Here is a 23,145-nt window from a genome sequence, read left to right as displayed (position 1 = left end):
CACGTGATTTTTTTATCACGTGGTGTAAGATTCTATTCTGTGATTGGTCTATGGCATTGTCGCTGGGAGCCATTCGCGGGAAACGGCGCACCGTGGGTGATCATTTGGCGGGAAGTGGCTGTTTACCGTTTCAAGAAAGATGGTCAAAGATGGGGAACTTTGCAAAGTTTGCATTTTAATAGCTATAAATTTCGGTTTGAAATTCCGCAAACTCTCCGTGTCGTCAAATGGAAAGGCAGTACCGTTTTTCATCTATTTCCAGGCGCCGAAAGCCTCGTATTCAGTTATAAAGGGCGGGACTCTTAGCACCAAAGTTTGCCGTAGTTTGCGCGGGCCAGGAAAGGAGACTGGTACTCGCCCACGTGTAAATAAGTCACGCACGGTCCGCACGGTCACGCACACGAAAATTGGGGAGATGTAGCGCAAGTGTTTAGGTTTTTTTTTCAAGTATTATTCAAGAAGTTACGTTTATTCTGGAAGTAATATTGCAACCACATTTCGGAAAAAATTGTGCTGAGAAAAAGTGCTCCATTGTTTCATTATTTTCCTTCCCAAAAGTGGCATTGAGAAGCATGAAGAAGGTAGGCTTCGGAAAGCTTGTTAATAAGTTTAAGCTTAAGTTGTGGTACTGCTTTTTACAAATGAGAAAAGTGCATGGAAAGTAATAATAATTTAGCTTTCTCTGTGATGCCTGATACTATCTGACTACTACTGAGGTCCTGCAACGTAAAAACGAAAATCTTATTTCGTTTTACCTTAGAACAGAGCAATGGCCGTGCAACTACTCCAGCAGTGACCCAGCAGTCGTTCAAAGATTTTGGTTTTTACGGAGCATCCACAGGAATGATTTTTAAGAACCTCTGCCTACATGTTGCCGAAAACGTAGCAAAATATTTTCGTCCACACTAGCATTTTTCGTTCCTTTTCACCTGTCCACACTAAGGTTCGAAAACGATGAAAACGACTAGGACCTGGCCATGGGGTTGTGCATGTGTAGATGCTCAGATTTGGACAGGAACCAATGACCGTTTTTATACTAGAGGCCAGACATATTATTGGGTAACCGTTTGTTGTTTGTCGTGTTGTGCATCTCTATATAGGTGGGTTGCATAATTGCTGCCATGTTGGTGGACAAAACAAAAAAAATTTGCTCACATAGTTTGCATAAAAATGGAAGTTAACTCCCAGAGGAGAAAAATCTTATCGTTCCTGTCCACCAACATATGGCCGCCATGACGTCACATGCAAACCATCGATATAGTATAAAGACAGCACAAGACGCATAATGTGTCTAGACGAACAGTGTTACTTTGCGGTGCGTCCTTCAAGAGGTACAACGGAAGATAGTTCATCCAGACAGATAATGCGTCCTGTGCCCATCTTTATACTAGAGACGCATAACCAGACAAACAACATATGTTTGCCCAAGTTAGTCCAGAGGAATAATATGTCCTCTACTATAAAAACTGCCAAATCATGTTGTGTGGCGCTTATTATATCACCATTTGCCAAAGTCTCCATTTTCACCTGTCCATACTAAAAAATGATGTGTTTTCAAAAGTGGACTTTTTTCGAAAGTCTGCTTTTTATCAGTGTTTACAATTGTTTTAGTGTGGATGGTAGGAAAAAATATATCAAAAATAATATGTTAGTGTGGACGAGGCCTGTGGTGAAAAGAATTTAAAGAAAGTTTACTAGGGTAAAACACTTGCAGATGTTAACACATCCTAGGTGGTGTCAAGACAAAAGTGTTTCATTCACAGGGTGAATGAGAATCCCCACTTTGCAATTATTGTATGACTAGTTGCTCATATGAGAACTGACATTAGAACATTTTTGAGATGAAGGTGAGGTTGTTCCAAACTGCCCTCTGTTAAATCAACTCAAGAGATGTCAAGGACAGTACAGGGGAAGAAAATTATTTTTATGAGAAAACACATTTTTCATCCCTTCACCATTTGTCACTTGAGCCATCTCTCCCCCCCCCTCCCTCCTCCCCCCTACCCTCTCTGCCCAGCTCTTTCCTCGCTCAGACCAGCCCATTGATCAAATTAAAATCATTTCTTGTTTCACTGCAGATTGAAGGACTGATTGCAGCACCACTTTCTCCATTTGATGAGAGTGGGTAAGCTGCATTTTATGCTCTACTTGTGAGATATATTATACTTTAAGCTTTAATTGTCACCATCAGAAGCCCACCGCCCAGAGCATCCAACTTCATGCAACAACTTGTTCACAAATAGGGCTATCTTAAGATAAACCTTTCCTGTGAAAATTACTGTTTCAAGATGTCAGAACAAGTTGAAAAAAATCCTTGCATGTACAGTCAACTCCCTCTATTGCGGACACCCTTGGGACCACAAGTTGGTGTCCTTTATAGCGAGAGTCTGTAGTAGCAGGAATTTATTTCAGTCAAATGTCTGTAATTTATTTTTGCCAGAGATTTAGCTGCTGTCCGCATTATCAGGGTGTCCATAATAGCGTGGCATCTGCAAGGCAAGAGTTGACTGTATCTGCATATTCCATATGTCCCATATGGAAGCATCTGACACTGATTTCCTATAAACAGTTCATTGCACAATATTATTGCTTGTGAAACCATTAGAAACTGTTAGAAGCCATGAATTCACAGGAAAGGCTTATCCCAACATAAAAAATTAATAACTTGTGAAAATTTTTCTTGGAGGAAATATGGAAGGTGGATGTTCCAGGACGTGGTAATTATAATAATTATTGGGCTGCTGCATGTCTCTACTCAATGACAATCCTTCTTTATATTCATGATTAGAATATTAAGGTATTCTTCAATTCAACCCCTGCAATGTGCAGTGTTTTCCGTATTACCAATCAGTTCAGTTCAGCGAGACATGTGACATCCCCTTGACTCACTGTCGTCTCCCATCAAGGCTCCATATTGGGTGCAACTGATCAACTTGATTTGCAACTGATAAGAATTCTTCATTCTTCCTATTGCTGTGGTCATGAGGGTATGATTATTTTAATGTGCAGATTAACAATATTCTCTTTAGGTCAAACTTTTACCAGACTGCTTGACATAAACTAAAATTTGCCAACAGGGAACTGAATTTGTCTGTTATAGATGACTATGTTAGACACCTGGAAAAGGAGAATGTCAAAGGAGTATTTGGTAAGAATGGCACATATTGCTTCATTGTAATACAAAATTACCCCTGTGATAACAAGAAGCTGCTCACATAGTTTTTCTGGCTATTTAAATTTGCTAAAACTAGCTTAACCCTTTCCCGTCCGAGGGAAAAGGCGAATTTTTCTAAATCGCTAACTATGAACTGGGAGACCACATGTGATATACCATTTAAAAGGTATTTTCTGGAGTGTGCTATAAATCACACCAACAGAGATGGAGGAGGTCACATATGAGAGTGACAAAAGTCCAAAACGAAAGAAGAAAAACATTGAAAATTTTCTTATTCATTGTACATACTGGGTATCCCCCTAAACTATAGCTTAATGTACAGCTCTCAGTGCATTGCTTGTTGTAAGATATCAACTGGACCCTTAACGTACAAAGGAAAAAAAATCCAAAAGTTTGAGGGGTGGTAAATCAAGTCTCATATAGGAGGGGGGCATGATTTTATGCCTTCAATTTATAGATCTTTCAAAGATCTTTTGGTTGTGCAAATTTCACACAAATTGACCAAATACTGAGCTCATAATTGCGTCTTGTGCCATATGGCACTCTTGGTCGGGAAAGGGTTAAGGTACCAGGGTAACTCTAACAGAAGTTAATCCTTCATTTCCCAGTATCAAAATGTATTTTTTCCTCACTGTTCCCCATACATTTCTTATGGTACTAATTGGGAGAATTTGTTTGAGTGTCAAGACATTGTCTCTTGCATAATCATTTCCTTTATTCTCTTGATCAAGTAGTGTGATGCTGTTTGGAGAATTTAGATACTCATCACTACAGGGGCTTAAAGGGGCAATACCAAAAAGGTCACACAAGTACAAAGTTTACTTTTAATTGGCTATCTTGAATTCCCACTTCTTGAAAACATTTTGTTCCAAGTTGATTCTAACAGTGTTAGCACAAGTAAGGTGTTACACACAAATATACATTTTGGGTTTGGTAACCTGTCTTAAGATTCAGTCTCAATGGATTCTTAAAACTATGTTTCTGATATTTAAAGTTGTAGCTTAAGTGGGCCAGTTTCTTTTAGACAGTGGAATAAATGATTGAAAGAGCAATAAATTGTATTTTTGAATGTTGCCTTGTCAATGTCAACAGTTAATGGTACATTTGGTGAAGGCATTTTACTGACAGTTGATGAGAGAAAGCAACTTGCAGAGAAGTGGATTCAAGCAGCAGAAAATAGGTACAAATAAAAAAGATAGTCTATTTCCTGACACCTCATTGTTACGGACACTCCAATAATACGGACAGCAACTAAATCCCCAGCAGAAATAAATTACAGACGTTTAACTGAAATTAATTCCTGCTATTATGTACCCTCGCTATTAAGAACACAGACTTGCGGTCCCAAGGGTATCTGCAGTAAAGGGTGCATGACTGTTTATGGCTCCTGATCATTAAATGGGTTTTATTGTATAACAAAAGATTGTGTTTCTTTTTCAGACTTGATCATGTAATAATCCAGATTGGGTGCGCCAACTTGAAAGATTCACAGGAATTGGTCAGTAACGAGAAACATGATATTTAGAGAAAGAAAACAAAATTGTATCAGGCCCAGGTCTGATTCCTGAGTCCGGGAATCAGACTTGGGCCACATTGGTGTCAGGCGAGTGCTCTCACCACTGCGCCATCCCTATAGCCTGCTCCACAGAACCTAGGACAAAACCTCAATGACATAATGAATCCATTATACAGGGAGTACCCCCCCCCCCCCACCAAGATTTGCACCAGAAATAGAACGTTGTTTCACAGTACTCACTTTTTCTACTTTTTTTTTATTAAGGCAAGACATGCTGAAAGTGCAGGGGCAGCTGCAATTGGCTTAATGCCAACAACTTACTTCATCCCCAAAACTGTAGGTGTGTATTGGATATTATTTTAATCACTCTTAAGTAGCACATGCTCTGTTATCTCTGGGGGCAGGGAAGGAGCAACACATGAGGATGGGGGGGGGGGGGGTCTACATTTCCCAATTATGTACCTTCTGATCTCAGTTCCCAACCACTTTTAGTGACTTCTGCCTCTCTCTATTTTTCTACAGTTGCAAAATAGTGTGAAACGTGCTTAAATTTTTTTCTTATTTCTCTCATTTCCAACCTCTTAGGAAATCTACCTACCCATCCTACCTCAACCTGCCTCCTGTAGACTTCCTGTCCCTTTTCTCCCACCTTCCTACTCCACTGTACCCCTTCCTCTCCCTCACTACACATTACCGGTAATAAACAAGGACCCAGTGTTTCCATCCTGAAAAAAGACTTTGGTGGGTGGCGTAAATTATATGGACCTAATTTTTGAGTCTATGGATGTACTCCTAAATTGATACCATTCAAATGAAAGGTACCAAGTGCTTCTTTTCTGTGGTACTGTTTATTATGCTGTACAATGTGGTTAAACTCTTGAGTCTGTGGATGAAATCGTAAAGTGTAGCCATTCAAATAAAAGCTATTGAGCTAGAGTACTTTCATGTGGTGCTGTTTAATTAATGTACCGGTTTATTTTACTTATTTTCTTTTTTAGGAAGTTGGAAATTCTTTAACAATTTTTACTTGAAATTAATTTGTAACATTGTTGCTGTAGGAGTTTAAGGTCCTATTTCCCAGTTGCAGAGAAAAATACAATGATGGTGATAATGATGATGATGGTGCTCGTTCATGTATGTAGAGTTAAAGGATGTATTTTATTCCATTTTCCAGATGACCTTGTAGAGTACGTTGGACTTGTTGCAAGCTGTGCACCCAACACTCCTTTATTTTACTATCACATTCCACTCTGGACACATGTTACATGTATGTAATATTTTTATTCTTGATATTTTCAAACATAACTTGGAGTTATGACATTTTACATAAAAGCAAAGCACTAACTTTTAATCAATTGTGGCAAACGTTTTGTTGAACAAACCTTTTTTTCCGTACTAAGTAAATTTTTATTTTATTATGTGGTTTTAATTTGAGGATGAAATCACGAAGTGTGACCATTCAAGTCTTGTGGTATAATACTTTTTGCTGCATGATAACCGCAGTGTTTCTATAAATGTTTCGTTACTGTGCTTTTCAATAAGTTAAACATAAGAACTCTGAACTTGAACCCCGGTTAGCAATTTGCGTGTTTTACTGCCGTCAATCATAATATTATTACAGCGGCAACTGGCTGTGGGGAGGACGTAATACGAGTCTCCTAAAAAATGACTGTGTGGGAGGGTACACACGAACATGACGTTTTGACCTTGTTGACCCAAACATTATTTTTTTCTCTAAGAGGTCTGCTGCAGTGATTGATGGCAGGGAAAAGTATAACAGTTAGTTGAATCTTGAACTTCAGAGTCTGCATGTTGTTGAAAGGTGCAGTAAAACCAGTACAGATGCTGAGAACTCTTATGATTCAATTTAAAGCTGTGTTTGATGCACTAACCTGTAAACAGGTTCCCAAATGGGATATAAAGTGAAGAAAAAAACTTGGAAGCCGAGGCCTCTTCACCCCAATAAGCCCTCCTAAATGGGAGCCTGTTCACAAGCTATCAAAGAGATAAAATATGATTTTCACTTTAATTCAAGTTGAATTTTTGGTATTCTCAGAAATAAGAGATTTTTGTTTTATTATCATCCCAGTTTTAATGGAAGACTTTCTGAAAGCTGCCATGCTCAAGATTCCAACATTAGCAGGACTGAAGTTCACAAGTGCTGACATGTTTGACTTGGGTCGCTGTCTTGTTCTTGACAGAGAAAGAATTCAGATTCTTTATGGTGGCGATGAGGTTAGTTTTTCACAAAATTAATAACTACAGGTGCTTTGACGAGGTAGGGAAGTGATGTCCCAGCTGTTGAATAACATAATAAATTGTATCTCTTTCCTGTAGATTCTCATAAGTGCTTTGGCTATGGGAGCTTGTGCCACTGTAGGAGGGTAAGACGACTTTTATTACTTCTAAAAACTAATTAAGCAATTACTGATTTGATCATGAGCTTTTGCTCAGTAGGAGCTCTTGGCAATTGTTGATCGTGTCAGTGTGAACACTGTGTTATACTGTGCAATGTTTGTTGTAACTTGTGCAAGATAACTTGTTCGAAACACAACAGGTGCAATGTACCTTGCAACTTTCAAAATCAATGCAAGACATTTAAAGATTCTCCTATTACCCACACTCAAAGATAAAAACAGAGATGTCGATCTAGTGCATTTTGGCCTGTTGTCGACACTAAAGTGATTCATAAAACAAGATGTTTTCAAAAGTCTCCAGTTTCGTTTTTGGCTGCCATGGTGTGAACTCAATGCGCCAAGAAGTGTATGTTTTCAAACAAAAACACACCTTAACTTTGAGCAGGATCTTAGTTAACCTCATTTTCCTGTAATTGCTCCACACAGCTTCTTAGTTGTCTTATAATTTTTTTAGAACATACAGCTTTGCTGGACGGTTGCACAGTCACGTTATGGATGCTTTCAACAAGGGAGACATAGAAACAGCAAGAACAGCACAGGTAATGCCATTTAATGTTAAACAGAAAACTCCATGTTAATGATTTGGTGTCTGTAAACGAAAAAAACCATAATAGCAGGAGTTTTTCCAGAAAATCTTTCTTTGTTTTCATTTTTACATTTACATGTTGTCACAGCTCCAAACGTTTTAAACATTTTGTTCTGGAGGCTAGTTCCACTTGTTAAATATATATTATTTTATAGTCACCTATACTGAGCCGGGTTTTCTTGTCATACTTGCAGTATCAATCTCAAGCCATGGTAAAGATTTACAATAAATACGGTGAGTGAAAGCTTTTTCCACACCTGTGTAAAGTGGTTACCAGACAGTGCCCAAGAGTACATGTATCTGTGCACACACCAATCACAGGTCATTGTTGATTACATGAAGTCTTTTCTTATAATTCCAGGAGGCCACCCAGGTGTTGGGAAAGCCATCATGGGATTCCTGGGCTTGGACCTAGGCCCTGCTCGGTCACCTATCGCTCGGTTAAACAAAAGCCAAGAAGCTGCCCTTAGAGAAGATTTGGACAAAATTGGATTCTTTGGTTGGAGATAAAATTTAGATTGATTACACAGAAGACAGACCTAGATCTATGGTTTCCTTGAGTCATCCGAGATGAAGAGAGAGATGATGATTACAGAGGACAGATCATAGTCTATAGAGTGGTTTTAAGTGGAGTGTTATAATGCCAAAGTCATAGGAATCAAATTATCTAATCAACAGCAACAGATACAATCAACAAAGTGAACTGAAATTTGAGCTCTATAAATTTAATAATTGTTATTATTATTAACAAACCAAAACCAATGCAAGAAAAGTTACAAGGCATGTCACCAAACATTCCCTTCGGACTGGTTCCCAGTCACTCAACGTGGCAGGAAAATTGTATGATTCACCAAAGCTTGTATGTGTATTATGTTGGTAAGACTGGTATCCAGAGTTGATGGCAATACCGTACCTACAAGGCGGTTGTGTTTGCACAAAGGACAACATCTGCATTACTTTGATATTTTTTATTAAACATCTTCTGAGGTTTTTCTGACTCTATTTCTAATAATTGTTATTATAATGTATATTTTTCATCCTGTTGTCAGTGGTATTTAGCTGTAAGCTTACCCCTGACATTCACCTACAGCTCTGATTTACCTAAGTACTACTGTTCACATGATTTAGTGATAAAGCCACTCCATCAAACATAAAGAAATTTCCAACAAAATATTTTGAAAATCACAAAGAAAATGAATGTGTAACCTGTATTAGTCCCCTGCTCCTCACAAAGCTGAAGACTGTACAAAGGCTTTGAGAGGTCCAAATTTGATGACGTGTCCCTACTGATATATTGCAGGGTTTTATCTCTATACATGTGTAGCTCTTTTACATGTTTGAATCTTTTCAAATTTTCATCAAAATCAATGCAAGTTCAAACCAGCTCTTTCTCTTTTTTACCTTTAGAAAAACTGGTAAGAATTATGTTCACATTAACTCACAATATCTCAGTGAGTTTGACTCTTTTCTCATTAATTCCATTCCAAATGAATAACTATCAATGGTAAGATTTGTTGGGGGGGGGGGGGGGGTCTTCACATGGTAAAGTGACGTGTGTAGTCGTACTCTATCGTGGGTATAACAGCTTGGACAAATTTGAGAAAGATAAGTAAATACCTGGAAACAGAAGGTCAAGGAAAACACCAGATAAATAACAAAAAAAAAACCCATTAAATAAATGAAATAGATAATTACAAAATTAATAAATATTAAAAAGCCTGAATTTTTTCAGATTTTTTCACAACAGTCTGGTTGCAAAGATACTGTGAAATTCTTGCTTCCATAGACCCTTTGCATAAATGGCGCCCAAATTTGAATAACAATACTTGATACATCCTAAGCCTCATATTCATGTGAAAAATCCTTTGCCTGGAAACATAAACACAAGGCTTAGGATGTATCAAGTATTTTTATTTAAATTTGGGTACCATTAATGCAAAGGGTCTATGTAAGAACTTATAAATAATGTTGCATTTTTCCTGTAACTTCTATTCGATATGAGCATTTTTCTCCTCTATTTATGAGGAAAATGCAATCTTACAACTCTTTTCAGCCAGAGAATACTGAGGATCCCTTGCAACCACAGCAATGCCTTTTGATGAAAGGGTGTATTTTACTTAAAATTGTGTACATATTCCCCTCCATTACTAGCAAGGGTATCTTGTTCAACAGGGGCATTATTATTTTGTTAGGGTGTGTTGGTATGCAAGCCTTACCCGAGCCCTGTCAATGATGTGTTGTGGTAGACTCCCAAATGAGTAAACAGAAGGGACAGCTGCACTGTAGGGAAGCAAGATAAACTGTTGACAGACTACACACAGGTAAAGGATACATATGAACACCAAGTTCTCCACCACCATCAGCTACTGTTTGAATAATCTTCTTCATTACATCAGCATGCCTGTTGAGTTTAAAATCAGTAAATCAAAATTGAGCTTGCAGCAAAATGCGCCAAAAAAATGTCTTTGTCAACAGGAAATGCGAAGGAACAGGGTTCCTTTCACAGCAGCTCTCTGTTCACTACATTATTAATTTTTCTTTTTCTTTCTCTCCCTGCTTCCAGTCATCGTATCTGACCTATATCTTTGGCAAGCAAAAGTTGGAACAAGATCACGGCCTTTAAGTGAAAAACCCTCCAATACTCAGAAAAAGGCCAGTTCTGATCATTGCAGAATTTAACATGCTACAATTAGTCCACGGGGACTGTTGTTGGTGACTAATGTTCTTTTCTCGGTCTTGGTAGAATCAATAAATTAAATTGCTTTTCAAAAACTCATTAATAATTCATAAGCCCATTGACCTATCAAATGGTAGATAAAATGCCACGCGCAGTGGTTTTAAAACCCGATAAAACCTCCTCCTTATTAGTATGCAGTGTTTAGTGCTTTTCTCGTATGCTAATTTCCAATGTTCACAAAAGCATCATTGTTATAAACTCTCTTGACACACGTTTTTCCAGGACTGTTTTTGAAGCCGTTCAAAAAACTCGCAGCATGTGTTTTATTGGGTCTTAAACCACGAGGCGCAGCCGAGTGGTTTAAATCCCGATAAAACACTGCTGCTCTTGTTTTAAACATTATGTAAGTAACAAGATAGTGAAAAATAAGTGGAGAGAGTAAAAGCTTCTTCAGGCATATCTACTGCAAGTCTGTTAAGCCATGATGCAAGTGACTGTAAAGACTCACAAAAGTGAAATCAAGTGTTTGTTTTAACAGTTGTCAGACTGTCAGTTACCAGGATCAATAATTTATAGGCAATCACACTAGACTATACTTTGTTTGCAGGTATAAATGCCCACTGACTCACCTACAAGGATGTACTGATGCCATGGTCATTGGCAAATGTGGATGAGCTTCAACTGTAACTGTCTTTTTAGCATGATCCTTAAATACAAAAATAATGGTGTCAGCTTTGACCCAGTTGTATGCTATATTGCAGGCTATAAAATGTCACAGAAATTATGGTTGGTTTAACAAGTGTTTGCCTCTTGCTTTTAAGTGCTTTAAGCAATGTTTTGTACAGAAAGGAACTCTCATACCTGACTCATATCTTCATACATTTCTTCTACAGTTAGTGGTTCTCGGTTCTGCAGACAACAAATAGGTAGTCATTATGTTAATTCAGTCTGCATTCTATCGCTTTCAGTTAATTGCATGATCATCTTAACTGAGATCATTGGACTACCTGTATATTACAATGGAGACACTTGTAAGATGAACAACTCTCTCATAGGGACACTAAAAGACTAAAAGATAGACCCCTCTCTAAGCTAAAAAATGATGGATTCCTTTATAAGAATGACACCTTTCCAACAGGAAACTCTCTTAACTGGTCACTGAACACTTAATCTTTAAGATGGACATCTATCCAGGGAATTACACCTCTCTAAGGATAGACACCTCTATGCTATGATGGTCACCTCTCCAAGGTCACCTCTAAAACAAACACCTCTCTACGACAACTCTCTAAGATGGACATCTACCTGAGTGGGAAAGACACCTTTCTATGTTAAAGATGGACACTTCTTTAATGGACACCTCTCTAAGATGGTCACCTCTAAGACAGACGCCACTCTGACTAGTGCAACTTCCTAAGATGGACTGATCTATCTGGGAAAAACACCTTTCTAAGTTAAAGATGGACACTTCTTTGATGGACACCTCTCTAAGATGGACACCTCTAAGACAGACACCACTCTAGGACAACTCCCTAAGATGGACTGATCTATATGGGAAAGACACCTCGTAGAATAGACACCTCTCTGTGATGGACACCTCCAAGACAGATGCCACTCTAGAACAACTCCCTAAGATGGACTGATCCTTCTAGGAAAGACACCTCGTAAGATAGCCACCTCGCTATGATGGACGCCTCTAAGATTGACGCCTCTCTAAGATGGACACCTCTAAGACAGATGCCACTCAAGGACAACTCCCTAAGATGGACTGATCTATCTGGGAAGACACCTCTCTACAGTATGATGGACACCTCTAAGATTGATGCCTCTCTATGGACATCTATCTGGGATAGACAGCTGTCCAAGCTGGACACCTCTCTAACCTCTGAGATGCACAGCTCTGTGCATTGAACACAAACCTAACACACTCAAAAACATGCCCTAACGTGTCTTTAGTCCCAAACTGTATTCTGTTTTGTATTTACATTCAAAGAATTTTGTCTAGTAGTGTAAATTTATGAAGCTTTTCCATCCATTATTTTTGAAGTTGAACCCTTATTTTAGCTTATTAGACAACACTAGCATTGGCAGCCTGTTAGAGGCAGAACACATCGTTACCTCATTATATCCAAAGAGCCATAATCTTGGTGTCTGGTAGTATTTATCATATGTGATGTACATGTCATAGGTTCTTGTTTGTAGAATCCCACCAGAGGTGGTGGCTTCTGCTGCAATATCTCCTCCCTCTGCTCTAGTTGCCGGCTTAATTGATAAGGTGGCCTAGAAAGAAAATTTAAACCAAATTACCCTTGTTGCCGGAACTGCTCAAAAAGATTTCATCCACAGACTCAAAAGTTGGAACCACATTGTGAAGCAAAATAAACAGCACCACAGGAAAGTACTGCTCAGTAGCTTTCATTTGAATGGTTACACTTTAGGATTTCCTCTACAGACTTAAAAGTTAGAACCATCTTGTATGTGCAGCATAATAAACAGCACCACAGGGAAGTATGGTTCTGTCAGTAGCTTTCATTTAAATGGTCACACTTTCGCATTTCATCCAGACTGGATGATTAGAACCAACTTGTACAGCAAGATAAACAGTACAACATGAAAGTGCTCAAGGGCTTTCATTTCAATTGCCACACTGCAGGTCTCTGTCAGTAGGTTTAAAGGATGAAAACAAACTAGTACAGCGTAAGAAAAAGCAGCACAGGAGATGATGATCAATTTATGTGATCCCATATGTACACCATTCATCCCTTACACAAAGCTTGCCAACAGCCAGCATACTGACACTGGCACTATTAATATTCTGAAAACTTCAAGAAATGTATGAGAATACCTCATCGCTTTCAAGCATGCCACTTTCTTCAAAAGCTGAAAATTTAAACAGAAAGATACCATTAAAAAATTTACATGTGCACACAAATATTACTGTTTAGGACTACATTCGACTGATACAACATCAAGACAGTATATTTCCTTTATAGTTGATGTTTTTTGGTATTCTCACCACTTGCCTGCTTTACAATGCAATGACCTAAGAACAAGGAGAATTTAGATGTCAATCACCATTAGACATTACTGTGTTCATATACTTCTATACCTTCCATATCCACTGCCTCATCATCATCTTCGTCGTCATCATCATCTTCTGCTGGTGTCACATCTTTTGTAGTCTGTTCAAAATAGTTTGAGTACACATTTAATTTATTTGATGTTTCAATTTGTACATCAGACAACTTGCTTTAATTGAACTTCTCTATGGTAGACCCTGAATGCAAACATCAGTAACAAGAAAGTATCATACCTTGTCAGATTCCAGCGTCATTTCTGAAAATGACTCCTGACCACCCGGAGTGACCTGCTCCCCGCTGGCGTCCACATGGTGGTGTGTATCCACCCACCCTCCATCTTCATCTGGTTCGACAATGGCCTCATTCTCTTCTTGATGTTCCATCTCTTTGCAACGCTTGTAGCATGGAACTATACAATAAGATCAAGGCTTAGAATGTTTACACCCACATAAAAAATAATGACAAACAGAGAGGCAGTTGAATCAGCACGACTGGGAACTTCCTGCCCACACCTATTCATGTCTTATTTTTTTTTTTTTTAACTTGCCAATTTATTTTCATAATTTTATATGCACCTGCAAAAATTATGGGTAAGTCAACTCTCCCCAGCCTTGGTGCAAATCTGGGGATACCACGTACTTCACAATTTTTTTTTTAATTGACTGCTGTGTTAGCAAATCACATAGTCAATTGTCACTCACATGCACAGCGGACAGGGCCTCATAGAAAATCATCCTTGCCAAATCTAGATTAATGCAATTTTGAATTTGTTCATTCAAATACTTACAAACACTTACAACATGACAAGCAAATGTTTGACCATTTTTAATAAGTCTGCATACTTCTGTGAATCCGAAGTGTCTGCTTGGAAACCAATCCAGGTCAATTGTACTGACTAAACAATAATGCTTTCACAAATGTATGTAAACTACAACATAAGTTAAGTGCATGTTATGTAAAATGATCATTTGTAAGGGACATAGAATGTAATCTCCAATCAGTCCCCCACCCACCCAGTTTAATAGTTTAAATTTACTACTCCACCAGATGGTGGGGATGGGGGGGGGGGGGGAGGGGTGCACTTAGAACTGGGACTAACTTGATGATACTGTAACTACTATAAAGCTAAATAGACAAAGTTTTCAAAAGTTTGTACATGTAGGTGTCACTCCGCTTACCATTTTTTGTATACAAGAACTGCTTGTCTTTAGGTAAATAAGCTTTCACTTTTGATTCATCAGGTCCTGAGTCCCTGAAAACAAATCAGTTGTTAACTGTCTAAGTACTATTATCAACATGCGCATTCTGACAATTGTCTATATATTTCTTGTGATGCTAGTTGGGAGAATTTGTTTAAAATTCAAGATCTCCAGGCTTAAAATATTCCATCACATTTATTCCACTGAGAATATGCCACACATGACATTCCAATCCTAGCAGTATGCAGAATCTTTGTCCCATGAACCTAGTTTAATGGCCTTAGCTCCCACAAGTCTCCTGTAGCTCAGTGGTAGAGCATCCGAACTAGTAATCGGAAGGTCTTAGGTTCGACTCCTGATAGGAACACTCGGATTTCCTTTTTTGGAGTATGTCTGTGTCATTCACTGAATAATACATCGTTCTCAAAAATCAAGAGATTTTGTCTTTTGTGATCATTTCTTTTATTCTCCTAGCCTCTCTGTTTTCTTAAGGACTGATATACTACAAGGAGAATTTATATACTGATCACTACTGGGATTTAAAGGGTTTATAAATCACCCAGTGCAGGTTGTTTGCCTGTTTGCTTTCTTGGGTTTAAGAAATGACTATCAAAATGAATACAAACCATTTCCATGTTGGACAGTGGTGAACTAGATGGTCCCCTGCAGCAACAAACTGAAACCCAAACATACCTCTAAATGAAATTAAGGTAAAGCCAGGAGGGGGGGGGGGTACTCCCTATAATAGACTAGACGGGGAGGCCCCGTCCGAAAGGGATACCTTTTAGGCTTGAGGTAGGGGTAGGGATTTGGCAAAGCTGGAGTAAAGAAAAGGGTAAGCTGACTTGTAGGTAATATTTTAAAAGGGCCTTTCAAAATACCTTGAACAGACCATCCCAAAAGAGATGTAGTTCTTCTACTGTAGGTATGTGAAAACTGTGGCAACCCCCACGAATAAACTTTCTTGATTACCCCCTCCTCCCCTCTTGGGTAAAGCTCTTTGTTTATTTTATTACACACGTGAATCAATGATTGACATCATTGCAAATCGTGACCTGACAGCACTTAAAGGTTGTTTCATTTCGTTGTAGAATTCAAGTCTTATAGCATTGCTATAAGCACCAGAAACTGAAAGAGCGACCGAACGAACACGCATTGTATTTCTTGAAGCACTTAAGTTATGTTATATGTTAATGATCTATTTCCAAATTTCGGGAAAAATGCAATGTGAAAAATAGATGCGCACTTACTTCTTCGGGTGTAATAACTCCAGTTTCTTGAAACTTTGATTCCTATGAACGCAGGAGAATAACAAATCAATTCCCGTACGGACAGCCCTCCACACCGGAACCCAAGTAAGGGACGTGATCTTACCTTCAAAACCGGCGTTAGATATTCCGCTACCCCAAGCGCTGTTCCTTTCATCTTATTTATAACATCTTGCATTGCCATATTGAAAATAAGGTCTTGAGAGGTCAAATGATCGAGGAAAAAAACGGAAAATAGCTTCGTAATCTGACAAGTATCGCAACATACAAGGAAAAGACACGGACGTGACTTGCGTGCATATCCTTATACGTTCGTCCGCTGAACAATCTTGCGCTAGGCTCACACAACACAAAGTCACGCAACGTGACTGGACACCCTGTTACGGTATCCCAAATTCCACCTGGAACATTTGAATCCTTAGCTTCAGAACAAAACAGTGAACAAGGAAAAACATTCTTTTTACAGCCACTCCTCAAACGTCTTTATGTAACTGAGAAAACAAACGACATCTTTTAGCATTAGTCGGACTAAGCATGACTAAAGGCTTCGAACTGCGTCTCGGGGGTCTACTCCAGAGAAATTTGGTTGTGGGGGAGTGGGGGGGGGGGAGGCCTCTGCTCCTCCCATAGGTTGCCAGTAGAAGTTGTGGGGGGAGGGGTGTCTCACATACCTCCCCACAAAGTTGGGTGATAAATTCCGTATCACGTAGCTATTAGCCGATTCATGGTCGTATGTGCGGAAATGGAATCGAAAGAATTACGAATTGTAATTGTTCCTGAATGTACAAATCACGTTTACCGTCAATACATGACCTCCTATTTGCATCATGCATATGGATTACTGCTAAACACGCGTCATGCACCTCCTCCCCCCCTCCCCCGGCTCCTCCAGTTACATAGTCCTTAGAAGATTCTTCCTGTACCGAAAGCACTTGGATATTGAATTTATTGCCCACAGGATGTGGACTTAATTTTTTTTTCATTGAATCGCCACTGAAGCTAACAAAGTAAACAGAAACAAACAACAAGAAAAAAAAAAAACATGCAACAACAACAACATGCAACAAGATAAACAAAACAATCGAAAACAAGCATTTGAAGGGTGTGGTGGGGGGGGGCGCTACTTTTACTTGGCGTTTTTCTCTTATCAAATTAGTATTGAGATAGAAAGCAAAGGTAAACCAACACACGTTTGCAAAATTAAGGATGTGTTTCCAAATTATAACAAAAATATTAAAAAATCAAAACTAGTAATAATAATAATAATAATAATAATAACAATAATAATAATAATAATAAATAAATAATAATAATAATAATAATAATAATAATAATAATAATAATAATATTAATAATAATAACAAAGTAAGCGTTTTAATGAAATCCTAGGAACAGTGGTCAGGTTTATACTGTCGCATTATCATCTATTTCACGGACATTCTCTACCCTATAAATTTTGTTCAAATGAGAAATTGTGATGTTCATTAATTCTTTCCATTTCACTCGTTACAATGTTTTTGAGATAGTCATTATATCTTTGGTCAGATGAGCAACTGACTAAAATAGAAACTAACAAAATAATTGGCCCTTTTTATGTAAGATTACTGATGAAAGCGATATTTGGTTCATCACTGCGTAGCTATTTTCTTTCAGCACGCAGTGGAATGACGTTCCTTAAAATGTTCTCTTCTAAGATTTGCTCTCCTTGGTATCTCCGCCGGAATCGTTGTCTGTTTTCATGGCGTCATCGTTTTGTCCTGCACTTTGGTCATTACTGCCTTCGCCTTTTATGTCGCCACCCTTCCCATTTTTGTCGTTGTCCGCGTCTCCTTTTCCACCATCGTCGTCTTTTTCGCCATCTTTTTCTCCTTTCTTCTTTACTGGGTCCACTTCCTCTTCCCCTGTCAGCCCTTCTAAGATATCCTTCAGAACACCATTCACATACAGGCAGAACTCCTTTACAATACCCGGAATTTCTTGAGCCTTTTTGCGATTGTCGTTGAACTTCTTAATCTTGCCGGGTAGGGTGAATACATCCGTCTTCTTCTTGAGCAGACTGTGGAAGTCGCGTTGCGGATCAATCTGCTTTATTCTATCCACGCAGTTTTCAATCCCATGCTGCACGTGCGGCTCCAACTCCACAGCCTCTTTCCCGGATGACTTTATGTTCTTGAGCGCTTGCACTGCGTCACGGTAAGGCTTGGGAGGTTTGACGCCTTCAATGGATTTCACCTTTATTTCTCCATCCACTTCATCGATGTAGATCGTTATGTTTCCTTCCTTTGCATCCTTCTTCAATTCTCTGATGTAATCTTTCAGCTCCTTCTTCCCGTCGAAGTTGCAGATCTTTTTCACGACGTTCTCGAAGGATTCTCGCGCGGCCTGGAGGCGCTCGCGCGTTTCCACGAACGGATTGATCGCAGACGCAAGAGAGGTGAACACGTTATCGATATCAGCGAGCCCCACTGATTGGAAATTCAGCTTTTCATCAGTACCTTCAGCTCGAGCTCCTTTGGATTCGTCTGATGACTTTGAAGCGGGCTCTTTTGTCGGAGGTTTTGCAGGGTGTTCAATCCGCACTTCGGGTACATCTTCCGGCTGAGATTCCGTATTTGGATCAGTGTGAGGCGTATCGACGCTGTTTTCATCGAAATCAGATCCACTTTGGTCTTTGTCTTCCTCTCTTACATTACTGCCTTCGCCTTTTATGTCGCCACCCCCGCCATTTTTGTCGTTGTCCGCGTCTTTTTTTTCACCATCGTCGTCTTTTTCGCCATCTTCTTCTCCTTTCTTTTTTACTGGGTCCACCTCCTCTTCCCCTGTCAGCCCTTCTAAGATATCCTTCAGAACACCATTCACATACAGGCAGAACTCCTTTACAATACCCGGAATTTCTTGAGCCTTTTTGCGATTGTCGTTGAACTTCTTAATCTTGCCGGGTAGGGTGAATACATCCGTCTTCTTCTTGAGCAGACTGTGGAAGTCGCGTTGCGGATCAATCTGCTTTATTCTATCCACGCAGTTTTCAATCCCATGCTGCACGTGCGGCTCCAACTCCACAGCCTCTTTCCCGGATGACTTTATGTTCTTGAGCGCTTGCACTGCGTCACGGTAAGGCTTGGGAGGTTTGACGCCTTCAATAGATTTCACCTTTATTTCTCCATCCACTTCATCGATGTAGATCGTAATGTTTCCTTCCTTTGCATCCTTCTTCAATTCTCTGATGTAATCTTTCAGCTCCTTCTTCCCGTCGAAGTTGCAGATCTTTTTCACGACGTTCTCGAAGGATTCTCGCGCGGCCTGGAGGCGCTCGCGCGTTTCCACGAACGGATTGATCGCAGACGCAAGAGAGGTGAACACGTTATCGATATCAGCGAGCCCCACTGAATGGAAATTCAGCTTTTCATGAAATTCGTCTTTTTCCTTCTCCTTGGTTGACTCGTTTTTGCCGGTCGCTCCTTTCTCTTTCTTCGTGTCTCCTTCGTCTGCAGCCATCTCTTCTTCCATCTTCTTTTTATCTTCCTCGTCAGCAAAGGCACGATAGATTTCTAAAATGATCTCTTTCGTCTTGTTGTAAAAGTCCCTCACCATTTTAGGAGCTCTTTTGATTTGATCCACGTTATTCTTGAATGCTTTCATCAATCCAGGGATTTTTCTAAAATCCCAGAAACTCTTGAACTCCTTTTTCAGAATTCCCTTCACGTCCAGGTCTTCTGCTCGGTCAACAGCGTCCGTGCTTCCTTTTTCAATAGTCAGCGGCATCTCCTTCAAATCTTTCCCCAGCTTGAGCATGGCATTGATGGCAGAAACCGCATCGGAAATCCCCTTTACAATTGCTTCTCCTTCCTTGTAGACAGTCAGTGCACCCTCTTTAATCTTGATTATAATGCCTTCATCTTTCAGTCTCGTCTTCAAAGCGGCTAGATATTCACTGATCCTGGCGTGTGGGTGGATGTCGCCTAGCGACTGCACAGCTTTCTTGAACGAGTCTTCGCTCTTTTCCAGGTCTTGACGGTTTTGAACGAAAGGGTCGAAGGTTGTTTTGAAATCACTAAAGATACAGTCAAGCTCGGGAATATCAAACTTTTTGAAGTCAAGGACTTGACTTTTCTTTTCATCAGGACCTTCAGCTCGAGCTCCTTTGGATTCGTCTGATGACTTTGAAGCGGGCTCTTTTGTCGGAGGTTTTGCAGGGTGTTCAATCCGCACTTCGGGTACATCTTCCGGTTGAGATTCCGTATTTGGAGCAGTGTGAGGAGTATCGACGCTGTTTTCATCGAAATCAGATTCATTTGGAGACTGTCTTCCAACTTTTCGCACTGGACTTTGCAATGGCTTCTGAGAAGGAACACAGTAATAAATGCTTAGATGGGGGATGCAGGGACAAATAAAACACAACAACTATAAACGACTTGGGACATTTCGCAACCAAACAGCACTGGGGAAAATTAATCAATCCTTAGAGACAACAACAAACAACCGCTGTTTACTTCTTTAGTTTCATTTCATTTTCCCTCGTTCTGCACAGTCTCCTCCCCGTCCTCACCCGAGTTGTTGAAAAGGAATCGAAATGCCTCCACTCGTTATTGGAGTACGTTTGTGCTTCTAGGTTTCCCAAATCTTTGTAGAAGTTCACATGTAAAAATAGTTTCAAACATTTCTTTTTCCGCGATAAAAGCTGTCGGAGTACTTGAATAGTTGAACATCTCTTTCGCTGTCAATTCAAGCACTAGCACTGACAGCCAACCAGGAGGAGCTGAGAAGACGGTTGCAAGAGGAAGCCTCACAAAGGGGTCACATGAAGATATTTACATTATATAAGTAACTGTCGCCGAAGGGAAGTGTTAGAAGCTGGATCTATATTATGAACGTTATTCGTCAGGGCTTTGTTCAGTGAGATACTGCACGGTTTACCACTCAAACAAACCCTTTTTACTGACCTTAGTTCCACTCCTCCCAAGCAGTGGATCCCTTTCATCAGGTTCTTTGTCTGTTTCGTCTGGACTCTAAAAGAAATAAGAAACATGAAAAACAGGTTTGACTCGCTGCTTTTCATCCTCCGCCAAGGGGTAGACTGTGAATAGTCCCTGATATTCGAGGGGCGCGCGAGCCGCGCGCGAGACTCGAAAATCGTGCTAGCTCAGTTTCTTTCTTTTTGCATTTTTCGCCGTTTATTTTCGAGCTCGCAGTCTAACTGAGGGGCTACAAGACGTTCGTGTGTCATTTACTTTTATTTGAAATGACTTCAGGTGGATGCATCAAGATAACAAGAGTTCCAGAAAAAGAAAGTCCCAATTCAATTTATAAAGTTAGGCGGTTCGTGTTCGTGTGTGCGTCTCCTGCATTCGGAAGATTTGTATTTGCACTACTCTACCCTTCATCATATGCCATGTATGTGTTAGATTTTACAGCTCATGACATCGGACACATTACTCCTCTGATTTTACTCTCAGATACATATGAGTGAAAACAGTGCAACTGAAAACTCCTTGGAATGGCCTCGACGCCGGAGGGGAGGAGGGGGGGGGGGAGTGGGGAAAAGAAACTAACAGCGATAGGATTGGGGCGGCGGCCAATGCTCTCGTGATCTCATGATTCGCTTCTGGTTTGCTTCTTTCGCCACGGCTCGCGCGCGCGCCCCAAATATATATCTCGCGTGACACCCCAGTTGGAGGGCTTGCTTGCAGGTTAGACTATCGCTGGCTACGTCTCGCGCGTCTCGTCTTTAGGCTTTCAGCTTGCTAGGTCTTGGGAATTGTTTTGGCACCGGTCTTTTGAGGCTAAAATCATCGGAAAAAGTCAAAAATACCGATAAAGTTTAATTTTTTCTTATTGTATGACAATTTTAGTGGTAACTAAACCAGATCAGCCACATGTTTGTGCAGAATTCCTGATTTTGTGTTTCCGTGTAAATCCGAAAAGCCAGGGAGACGCATTTGATAGACAAAGCTATGACATTTGAACCCGATAGTTTAAACCGACGCGATGAATAGCCTCACTCACTTCCAATTTTTCCTGAGGGGAGGGGGCAGGTGTACACAGGCTATGCGATGAATTGTAATCTCCCTATTCTTTTACAATATTATTTCACGTCATTTCCGCTCCTCGCTTAATATGTGTGTTGCGACATTTTCCATTTATATAATATTGCAATTGTGCCATTTGTAATTTAGTAACATTCCAAACCTGAAGAAGGCTGGTCTGGCCAGCCGGAACATTTACCCATTGTATCGGCTTTGCAGAAGTGATCAGTACAATCAGTAGTCCTTGGATTTTATCAAGTTTAACCGAGATCCAACGTTGACTACTAGCAGGGTCGTCCACGGTTTTTGTATTGTGTATTGTATTAGGTGAATTGTTTACTTCTTTTCTGCAAGGATTGGTGAATTAGCCTACGGCAGAAACTACGCCGTCTGAATCAGTCATCGCTCTCAAGTCGCACCAGAGAATTAGGTCAAGTTCGGCACATGCATGCCTGATGAGTGGAGCGGCGTCTGATCTGGAACAGGCCTAGTTTAGTCTATAAAGGGAGGCTATAGAGATTCCTGTGGACATTAATTAATTTAGCCGAAAAGCAAAGGGCTATACAATACAATACAATACAATACAATACAACTTTATTGATTCCATCCACTAATGGTTTTTCAGAAACCAAAGTGAACCCTCAAACCCATAGCTTACCATCTCAGTCTTTCAATGCTGACTCTTTTGGTTTCGGACGGTCTTGGCCCGAGAGAACAGGTTACAAAATTGGGTATAAACTTTTAATAAATGGAATGAGGTTCAGTAGATCTCAGTAGGATGCACTTCGATTTTGCAGGATTTGGGGGCAGAATTTAATGCTGGTGAGATGGTTCGAGCGAGGTGTAGTTATAATCGATTTAAACCCAAAAGCCGTCATGATCAACAAGCAGAAAAAAGCAACGCATAAACGAAATTCATGATCAATTCACTTCCGCTTCGTGAAGGTGAACCCGAGTTTAAAGCAATGGCGTCTGGTGTAAAACTGTTTTAAATTACTTAATGATAAGCAGAGAATCCCTGCCACCTACCTTCTTTTTAAAGAAACAGCAGAGGTATTTCTTGAGACACATGACTATGAATCCCACCAATGCTCAAACAAGAATGGTAAATTCAGTCTGATAGCTGATAGTTTGTTGGTCGATAGCATGTGACTTTCTGAGAAATGCAATCAGTTTTCTCTTTCATCTTGCGTGACGAGCGGAA

At 39.9% G+C, this 23,145-nt stretch overlaps 3 protein-coding genes across 4 annotated transcripts; 1 reads left to right on the top strand and 2 right to left on the bottom strand.

Moving 5' to 3' along the window:
• Nucleotides 1-392: 392 nt before the first annotated feature.
• On the top strand, nucleotides 393-8,689 carry LOC146449522 (N-acetylneuraminate lyase-like). Of its 2 annotated transcripts, none has more exons than XM_085101400.1 (12): nucleotides 393-581; nucleotides 2,079-2,125; nucleotides 3,101-3,148; nucleotides 4,268-4,355; nucleotides 4,616-4,673; nucleotides 4,956-5,031; nucleotides 5,866-5,958; nucleotides 6,781-6,926; nucleotides 7,029-7,075; nucleotides 7,563-7,647; nucleotides 7,889-7,928; nucleotides 8,056-8,689. In XM_085101400.1, the coding sequence occupies exons 2-12, from the start codon at nucleotides 2,116-2,118 to the stop codon at nucleotides 8,202-8,204; spliced, it is 840 nt and encodes a 279-aa protein (XP_084957526.1). In that variant the 5' UTR covers nucleotides 393-581; nucleotides 2,079-2,115; the 3' UTR covers nucleotides 8,205-8,689. The 2 variants fall into 2 exon arrangements, with proteins under 2 accessions (XP_084957526.1, XP_084957525.1); XM_085101399.1 differs by having other exon boundaries at nucleotides 3,078-3,148.
• On the bottom strand, nucleotides 8,650-16,956 carry LOC146449521 (ubiquitin-like-conjugating enzyme ATG3). The gene is made up of 12 exons (XM_085101396.1): nucleotides 16,025-16,956; nucleotides 15,901-15,942; nucleotides 15,277-15,326; nucleotides 14,630-14,703; nucleotides 13,685-13,860; nucleotides 13,481-13,553; nucleotides 13,217-13,251; nucleotides 12,490-12,651; nucleotides 11,233-11,280; nucleotides 11,001-11,077; nucleotides 10,027-10,095; nucleotides 8,650-9,311 (listed from the first exon to the last, which is right to left on the bottom strand). The coding sequence occupies exons 1-12, from the start codon at nucleotides 16,100-16,102 to the stop codon at nucleotides 9,230-9,232; spliced, it is 966 nt and encodes a 321-aa protein (XP_084957522.1). The 5' UTR covers nucleotides 16,103-16,956; the 3' UTR covers nucleotides 8,650-9,229.
• Nucleotides 16,957-17,105: 149 nt separating this feature from the next.
• Nucleotides 17,106-23,126, bottom strand: LOC146449520 (uncharacterized). The gene is made up of 3 exons (XM_085101386.1): nucleotides 22,971-23,126; nucleotides 20,859-20,924; nucleotides 17,106-20,256 (listed from the first exon to the last, which is right to left on the bottom strand). The coding sequence occupies exons 1-3, from the start codon at nucleotides 23,010-23,012 to the stop codon at nucleotides 17,608-17,610; spliced, it is 2,757 nt and encodes a 918-aa protein (XP_084957512.1). The 5' UTR covers nucleotides 23,013-23,126; the 3' UTR covers nucleotides 17,106-17,607.
• Between the last annotated feature and the right edge of the window lie 19 nt (nucleotides 23,127-23,145).

This window comes from Pavona decussata, unplaced genomic scaffold, assembly GCF_977016875.1.
Source record: "Pavona decussata unplaced genomic scaffold, jaPavDecu1.1 SCAFFOLD_602, whole genome shotgun sequence".
Classification (NCBI taxonomy): Eukaryota; Metazoa; Cnidaria; class Anthozoa; order Scleractinia; family Agariciidae; genus Pavona; species Pavona decussata.
This window is presented reverse-complemented; position numbering and strand designations above follow the sequence as displayed.